The 8,567-nt window shown below is 54.2% G+C and overlaps 1 protein-coding gene across 1 annotated transcript; it reads right to left on the reverse strand.

Annotated features, from left to right (window-relative positions):
* Positions 1-372: 372 nt before the first annotated feature.
* On the reverse strand, positions 373-6,052 carry LOC141954168 (green-sensitive opsin). The gene is made up of 5 exons (XM_074893436.1): positions 5,563-6,052; positions 3,549-3,717; positions 1,970-2,135; positions 1,609-1,848; positions 373-1,400 (listed from the first exon to the last, which is right to left on the reverse strand). Exons 1-5 carry the CDS (start codon positions 5,921-5,923, stop codon positions 1,269-1,271), a joined length of 1,068 nt encoding a protein of 355 aa, XP_074749537.1. The 5' UTR covers positions 5,924-6,052; the 3' UTR covers positions 373-1,268.
* Positions 6,053-8,567: the final 2,515 nt, after the last annotated feature.

The raw sequence follows: 8,567 nt of genomic DNA on the forward strand, positions 1-8,567 counted from the left end.
CTCTTTGCCTTTAAACTCCTTTGGTGCTCCAGCTATCATCGGGGCTGTCACTTGCTGAGGATGGTCACCGCTCTGCCCTCTGTGATCTGGGCTGGACTAACCCACAGATCCCCCTTCCCGTGGCTTTTGAGACAGCTCCGGGCTTGCGTCTCCAACAGCAGCATTGTGTTTGCTTGGCTGGACACCAGCAACTTGTCAACGCAGTCCAGGAGAAAGGACAAGGACTGAGCATCTGTAATTTTCTCTGTACTGCTTCTGTTTATTTCTTTAATCCCTACTTCTTGACCGTAGAAGTCCTTGTGTTGACACGATATTATTTATTTATAAAATATGTACAGGAAAGTGCTTGGGTACCGGTCCCACCCTCCAAGGTTGACCGTGCGTGTCCGGCCGGCAGGAGTCAAGGTGAAAGACGGTTTCTCTGTCTTGGAGTCGGGAGGAGGAGGAGAAAGAAAAGGGCTGAGAAAGATAGAGACTTCAAAGTATGTGAGCAAATATTTACAGGTTCCAAGACAAAAAAAATATATCTACAGTGTTGTCCTGGGGATACAGGGAGTGAGGCTTGAAGCGAAGGCTGCTCACAGCTCCATTTGTTATATTGATTGATGAAGACTACGGGTATTGATTTCCATCGGCTGTGCCAGCAGTGGGGTGCGCAGCTCCGGCGAGCCCCAGGCTCGGGCACTGCCAAGGGGCAGTCGGGACCACTCCAGCCATGGGTTCATGCTTCTAGGGCTTCTGCACCGGTGCTTTGTTGGTGTACTTAGTTTTTGCAAATGAGGCCTGAATACTTCTGCGACACTCCCTTGAGTGCCAGGGAAAGGGGATGCTAGCGGGGAGCGCGTTTCAGGGCGGCAGGGAGGAAAATATCACAGTTTGGGGTTTCCCACTGGCTGCTGCTGTTTTAACATGATGTGAACAAAGCAGGGGGTTTTGCTGGTGCTCAGGAAATGTAGGGACAGTCCCCAAATGCTGACCAGCTCCTGGGAGCTGGGGAAGGGAGCTGGGCTCCCCTGCAAGGGGCTGTGTCAGTGTGGAAGAGCTCAGTGTGCCGTGCTCGCACCGGTGGGTGCAGGGGTGTCCCAGTGAGCGTGCCCGGGGCTGGGGGCCTGCCCGAGGTGGGGGAGCTACTGCAGTACATGCACAGGTCACTTTTCGTGCCGGGGAGGGTGTTTCTGCACAAGGGAGTGACAGTATGAAATGAAATTGTGGGTGTCTGGCTTGGTCCCCGAGCTTGGCGGATCACCCCAGTTCAAACTGTCCATGGTCTATGCAGGTGATACTTGGCTGGAGGAGATGGAGGAGACCTCGGTCTTGCCCTGGGCTATGGTGGAGGAGATGTCTTCATCCCCAAAGGGGTTCTTGCCGCAGCAGATTGTGGTGATCATGCAATGACGGAACTGAAGAGGGGAGAGAAATGGAGAACGATGGTATCAAGGGCCAGCGGGGACGTGCTGTGGGACCAAGAGCCCCCAGCAGACCCTGAGCTTGCTGCTCCCCCCAGGCTGATTCAACCACTTCTGGGAAAGAGCAAGGTGCCTGCGGTAATCCCAGACGTGCTGGTAAGCCAAGGGCAGAGGCTCACCTTGCACGAGATGGGCATCTCACCTGTTTGTTCATGAAGACATAGATGATGGGATTGTAGAGGGAGGAGCTCTTGGAGAAGAAGGCAGGTACTGCCATGAGCGTGGCGGTGAAGTCTGCTCCCTTGTTGGTAAAGATCCAGAACGCCACCACAGCATAGGGCGTCCAGGCCAGCATAAACCCCAGCACCATGAGGATCACCATCCTTGTCACCTCCTTCTCGGCCTTCTGGGTTGTGGCCGATTCCTGCTGCTGAGCAGCTGCCTGCGGGCAGAGGGGGTGGTGAGGGGCACCGTGCAGCTTTCTGCCCCAGGACCACCTCCTTCTCCTGCCCGAGCTGCCCACCCTGTCTCCATTAGCCCCCCATGCCTCCTCCCAACGTTACCTCTCGGACTTTGCAAATGAGGCACCCGTAGGAGAAGAAAATTATCATGACTGGGATGATGAAGTGGATGATGAACATGTAGAGGACGTAGGACTCGTTGTGGTAGTCGGCGTTGTGGGTGTAGTAGTCAGGGCCACAGGAACACTGCATCCCCTCCGGTATGTATCTGCCAGTGAGAAAGGTTAGGATCCTTGCCAGGACCCTCCCTGGGGACAAGAGGGGATCAACTTAGGGACCAAATTCCCCAAGGATGGACGGTGCTTGAGGAGGGACATGTGTATTTTGGGTGAGCTCTTCCCTCGCTTCTCCTCTGTGCCCTGTGCACCCAGTCTCACTGGCTCTGCAGCGCGCAGCACCTTTGGGGCCAGCATGAGCCCTGCCGATGTGTTGTGCTGGGGCATATGGCATCGGTCTGTTGTCACACTCGCTCTTTCTCACAGGGAATGGGCTGTTTATTTCCTTCCTACGTGGCTGAGCACTCGCCTGCTGGGAGCCACCTGCCCTCCCTCTGCAGATTGAAGGATGCTGAGTGGGGATGAGACCCACCAGCTTGGTGCGTCCAAGCTCTTGTGGGCTTTGTCCCCGATGCTGCACAGGGTGGAGGGATGCACAGCCTGTGGCTGGAGGGGCCCTGGCTCAAAGGGATGCAGCTCAGGTCTGCTTGGGAGCCAGGGACCAGCTGCCTGGGCAGGGATCCCAATTCAAGGCTGGAGAGGGACCATGTCTCTGTGCCTCATCGCAGGTGGATGGTGAAGGGACTTTGCTGCCCCAAAGCCACCTCTTGCACATGCCCAAAGGGCTGGTAGGGGCTTGCGATGACCCCACAGAGCAGCTCTGCAGCGGGGTGTCAGGAAGGGCTGGAGCTGCAGCATTAGAGAAATTGCCTCCATCTCCTCAGCTCCTCCCTTACACTCCAGGGGGCCTTTGGCTGCTGCATCAGCTGCCAGCCAGGGATGCGGGTACATGCAAGAGCCAGACATAGGCTTTGGCTGCCCAGAGAACCCACTCGCTGGAGCCAGTGAGCAGCCTGTGGTGTGAGCAGCCAGCACTGCCTGTTTTTGGTGAGGGGCATTTGTTGGTGGGGGGCTGAAATGTGCTTTGGTGCTGGGAGTGGGACAGATGGGCTCGTGGGGAGAGGGGCAAGGGTGCTGGGAAAGGTGCTGCGGAGCTGCCAGGAACAATGCTGGTGTGGCAGCACATCAGCAAGCCCAGGTTTGCACCCCCGGAGCAGCTTTCCCTGCCGGCCTGGTTGTCCGAACGTTCTTTGTCGTCTGCAGGGAGAAATGGGCTCTTCACAGCACGGGTGAGGCGAGCTGTGCCTATCGAAGCCCCTTTCTCTGCAGAGCATAAAGGGAACATGAAGGGCTATTGCAGCTGGAGATGCTGAGCCTGTGGCTGCCTTTGGTTAGGGGACACCAAGCCATCGTGAGACTGAGGTCCCATTTCTGTTCTGACTCACCCCATTGCCTCGCTCGCCTGGAGCCCAGGGAGTTTCACATCTGAGCCACAAGTGCATCCCCTGTCCCACTGGTGTGCTTACAGAGCAGCTGGGGCTGCTGCTGAGCATCCTTTGACTCACCTGGACCAGCCGAAGAGGGGTGGAGCGGCACAGGAAAGGGCCATTATCCAGGTAAAAGCAATGCCCATCATGGCGTGGGTTGTGGAGAAGCGGAAGTTTCCCATGGGTTTGCAGACGACGATGTAGCGCTCTATGGCCAAGACAACCAGGGACCACAGGGCGACTTGGCCTGCGGGAGGGAGAGAAAGAGACTGTATGGTGGTGGTAAGAGCTCCTCTGGGCTTGATCTTCCCTTCATGGTCTCGTGGTTGCAGCGAAGAGCAGAGGGAACTGAGGAGTTGGGGATCAGCAAGGGACAACCAGCATCCTACTCAATAACTGAGAATCTCCCAGCCATAACGTGCAAAAGGTCTGGAAGCCGAGGGGAGCGTCTGTGCCGCAGCGGGATGCTGGCAATGGAGGAGGGGATCGTGATGGTTTTTTAATAATTTAAAAATCAAGGGGGTGAATTCCACCTGGGCGTGAGGAAGCACAATTTCCGGCAAAGATGCCAGATGCATCCAAACCTGTTGATGCCTGTAAATGTGTATTTCATGAGCCTTCCGCCAGTGCTGGATCAGGGGGAGGCTGTGTGGGTGGGCATGCGTGCACATGTATTTATAAGGGATAATTAAACTTCAGGGGATTGGGAGCGTTTAGTCGGTGCTGTAAGCCTGCTAATGCCCCCAGCTGTGATAATCTGCTGATAACTACACCCTGTGCTGGGATTCGCTGGAGACCTGCTGCTCGCACAGTGACTGCCTCCCATCAAACTTTCTTCCCTGTGAACAGGAGCCTCCTTGTTCTTTACTGGATACAAACATTGGAAGGGCAGGTAATGCTGCCTGAAAGCCCACAGGCTCACTTGATCAGAAATGGTGCAGACCCATATGATCTTCTGACCCAAGACCAAGCCCTTCCTCAATCCTTGGCTTAGATCAGGACATTTTGCTTTGTTTTGGCTGGCAGAATATCCTTTTTTTTTTTTTTTTTTCTTTCCTCCAGATCAGCATCATTGCAGGAAATTGCCCCATTTAGGGAAAAAAAAGTGAAGTCCTCACAGTGGTTATGGATCTCTGCAGCAAGGATTAGCGGTTGTCAGATCCATCACGAGGTGTTGTGTGGGCCCGGCTGGCTGCGTGGGCACAGGGTGCAAAATGAATTTTCCCTGTTTTGCACGGGGGCTTTCTGCAGGGCGAAGCGTTAGCGACTCTCATGTCCCTGAGAAGTGAAATAAGGAAGCTCCCAAGGGCACCCAAATCGGGTACAACTAGGACAAGAGCTGAGCAATTGCTGCAGAGCCTGGGCCTGGTTTCCCTGGCTCTGTGCTACTCTGAATCCTCCTTCCCCTCCACGCTGCTGCTCTTCTCTTCTGGTTAAAAGCTGCCACATCTTCCTTTAGCCCCTAGATAAGCTGTGACCCCTCTCCTTGTCTTGAACTCCTCCTCTCCATGTCTGTGCCCCTTCTGTGGGGTCCCTCTCCCAGGGGATGTCTCTTCCCTCCCCAAACCCTCCCAAATGCTTCACCTTTTCCCAAGAAAAGGCTTTTGGCAAAGATGCTTGACCTTGATTCGAGGACATGATGTGGTCATTCCCAGTGGGTCTCTGCTAGCCATGCCACTTCGGTGTGACACCCCCTGAATGCGTTCTGGGCAGCGTGGCCAAATCACCCCAGGCTTGATCCTGCAAACAAGGATCCCTTCCTGGGGTTCGTTTCCTTGCTGCTGCCCTGCTAGTTGTGAGATGGGCACGTCTTGGCATCAAGATCAAACTTGCATAAATCTCTCTCTTTATCCCTGTCTTTAAGCCGCAGGGAAGCAGTGCCTTGCGTGGCGAGCGCTGCCCCATGCAACGAGCTGCAACACCGCAGCGGCCTGTGAGATGGCTTTCTGCACAGGAGGGACACTGCAGGCATCGCAGGCATCCTGACAGCATGATGAAGGGGTGGAATTGGGCTCCTAAAGCCCCAAAGAAGAAAGATCACCCACTGCCAAGCCTGGCCCTTAGACCCAAGCTCCCACCCCGCAGCCCTTACCTCCCAGCGTGGCGAAGAAGCCCTCCACGGCACAGCCAACGGGGCCGAAGACGAAGTAGCCATTCCAGGCAGTGTAGAAGGTGACCGTGAAGCCAAAACAGGCCATGAAGAGGTCAGCCACTGCCAAGTTGACCAAGATGTAGTTGAGTGGCTGCCGGAGCTTCTTGTGTTTGAAGGTGACCAGGAGGGTGAGGAGATTGATGGGCAAACCAGTAGAGATGAGGAAGAAGAGGTAGCAACACACGGTGCGGTATTTCCAGGGCTCAGCTAGGTAGTACTGGGGGTACTCGAAGGGGCTTCTCACCACCCCTGTCTTGTTGGACATAGGCACGTAAAAATTGATACCTTCCGTCCCATTCATCCTGCCAATGTTCTAGCAGCTGCTCTGATTTTGTAGCTAACTTTGCTTCAACCCCAATTTAAAAAAAACAAAACAGCAGGAAGCCCCACCCCTCAATGTGGAAAAATACCCAACTAAAGGATTTTCCCCCCTCACAATCCAAAAAAAATAAATTAAGAACAACGGTAAATCCTGAGGGGATGGGAAGTGGTGCCCTGACCCTGCTCCGCATCAAGGGTTGGCAGTGCCCGTGTGCCAGGGGAGGTTTTATACCCTTCGGCCTGCTCGAGGGAGTACGGGGGGAGGCTGGATTAGGGGCTCGGCTAACTTTGTATGACAAGGGCAACAGGATTGAGAGGGGCTGATGGTTTAAGCACCCTCTAAGCAGCCAGTTGGCCCCAAAACCTGCATTAAAGCGTATTAATTGCCATTAAGTGTTTAATATTGTTTAAGGAGTTGGGGGAAGGAAGGGATGGAGTGGGGAGTCCTTTGGAAGAGCGACAAAGGGAGGAGGAGCGGTGGTGAGTTGGGGAGTGACTGCTTTGGGCAACTGATGGGGAAATGGATCTGTGCTCAGGTCCGTCGTGGGTCACAGCCTTTGGGGTGTCCCTGAGTGGCTGAAGGACTCCATGGGAATGTTTGGGGACTGAGGACCACCCAGCTCTGCCCCACTGACCTTGGGGAGGGCACTGGGGGAAGACTGGACCGAGCTCTGCAGGTCTGAGGTGCGGGCTTGGCTCTGCCTGTTTGGGTGCCTGGTTCAATGTGGGTGCTGCCCGATATGGGTACATGTCTCCATCACAGAGCAAACCTGGGCTCTGTTGACATGGCCAAGGACCACCTCTGCATGGAGCAGGAGGGAAAGCCGCTTCCCATCCCACAGACTGCAATCTTGGTAAACACAGAATTTTGGGGGCAGGTCTCTTGGCTGTATTACACCCTGAATCATGCACCCTGGTTGTGCTAGAGTGCAAAGGACTGAATTTCCTCCTCTGCTTTGCCTCCTCCCTGGGCTAAAGGATGTATGTTATTCAGTTGATCCTCCAAGGATCTCTGGCAGGACAGGAGGGAGCACACTATCAGGCAGGGATGGATGGGGCATGGCCAGCCCCGGGGGTCCCTGTCTCCCGAGGAGCTGCTGGTGAGTGTTTCCTGCCCGAGCCTCCTCCCCATCCCAGCAAGTGGGATGCTGATCTGGGTTGCAGCTTTGCAAGGATTGGTGGGGTTTAGGGCAGGCCCTTAACCACAGCTCTGAAACCAGCCTGAAAAAGTGCCACTACTTGCTGGAGAAGCAGCACCTGAGTGCCCCTGGGGAGGGAAGGTAAAGCCTCAGCAATGCTGATGTCCCAAATTCCCTCCAGAGATAGTGCAGAGAGAGCAGCACCAGCCTGTAGCCACACTGGGAGAGCAAGTAGGATGGAAAGATGCTTCTCCCAGTCTCTTGGCACTCAGCACGGCATGTGGGATCCCCATCCCAGCACAAACGAGACTGAAACCCTTCTCAGCAGGGTCGGTGCCAGCTTGGAGCACCAACGCTCCATCCCATCCAAGTTCTTTCCCTATTTCTTCCTTCTGGGTCATGGGTGCTCCTTCTCCAGGAGACCTGCCTAAGGCGCCTTAGGGAAGCTCTTCCATTAATCTCTGACATCTGGTGACGTTAATGGCCCTGATCTGTTAATGCGGTAAGCTGTTAGCCGCCTCCTCACCGCTGCCCTCTGCCAAGGCAAGGTGGATGGAAAAAGTCAATGCTGTCTTGCTGGATGAATGAGGTCTTCTGCGAGACTGGAGTGTCTCAGAGCCAGAGGACAGGAGCGGAAGGCTAAGGGGTGTGGGTGGGATGAATGATGCTCTAATCGCTGACCCGCTGATCTGTCTGCAGAGATCCAAGAGGAGCAGAACTAGGATGTGCTGAGAGTAAGTGGGTCACATCAGCTTCAGGTGCCCTGGGACAAGGACTCCCTATGGGATATCTGTGCCTCTCAGAAGTATCTCACTGCATGTCCTGTGAAACCACCAGTTATGCAATTCCCAGTCTAAGTCTTCCTTGAGGGGAAGAGTTTCTTGTGGAGAAGTCCCATGGCCTTACTTCTCATAAAGCTTTCCCTGGAGGTATTCTGTGCCTCTCCTGGCCATAGTCAAGCTTCTGGACATGTAAAAGTTGGGCACATTTTTGCAAAAATATTTGAATATTAAAGGAGAACCCAGAAACCCTACACACATAAACAGATGTGCATCTCGATTCTAGTGTGTCCCTCCCAACTTCCATTGGTAGAAAGCAACTCTTTTCAGCTGAAGACCACTTTGATGGTCCACCTTCAAAAGCCTTGGACCTTGCTGTGAGTGCCAGCAGCATCTGAAAGCTCTGGTGTTTCTCCAAGGTTTTGTACACAAATCCAGGGCTTTGTATACAAACAGGGTTATCTCATGGGAACGTTAATTTTCATCTCCCAGAAAGTAATTTTCACCTCCCATCTCTGTGAGACTCTGACACACCTTTGTGGTGTCCTGTCTTCTAAAGAGTAAAGAGTTGTAGAAATGAAGCACAGCTATGGGGAGAAGAGGTGAAATGACAGTCTGTCTTTGGGGGAAGGGATCAGCAGTATTTTTGCACAGAGACTTTTCCTTGATCGGTGGACCCTCTCCACTCACTGAGGTGTGGAGCAGA

This window comes from Strix uralensis, chromosome 24 (assembly GCF_047716275.1).
Source record: "Strix uralensis isolate ZFMK-TIS-50842 chromosome 24, bStrUra1, whole genome shotgun sequence".
In the NCBI taxonomy this organism is placed as follows: Eukaryota; Metazoa; Chordata; class Aves; order Strigiformes; family Strigidae; genus Strix; species Strix uralensis.

Coding starts and splice junctions, on each gene's coding strand:
- LOC141954168 (XM_074893436.1), bottom strand. CDS start 5,923: ATGAATGGGACGGAAGGTATCAATTTTTACGTGCCTATGTCCAACAAG. Junction 3,718..5,562: donor CTTCTTCGCCACGCTGGGAG/GTAAGGGCTGCG, acceptor TCCCTCCCGCAG/GCCAAGTCGCCCTGTGGTCC. Junction 1,849..1,969: donor TCATTTGCAAAGTCCGAGAG/GTAACGTTGGGA, acceptor CTCTGCCCGCAG/GCAGCTGCTCAGCAGCAGGA.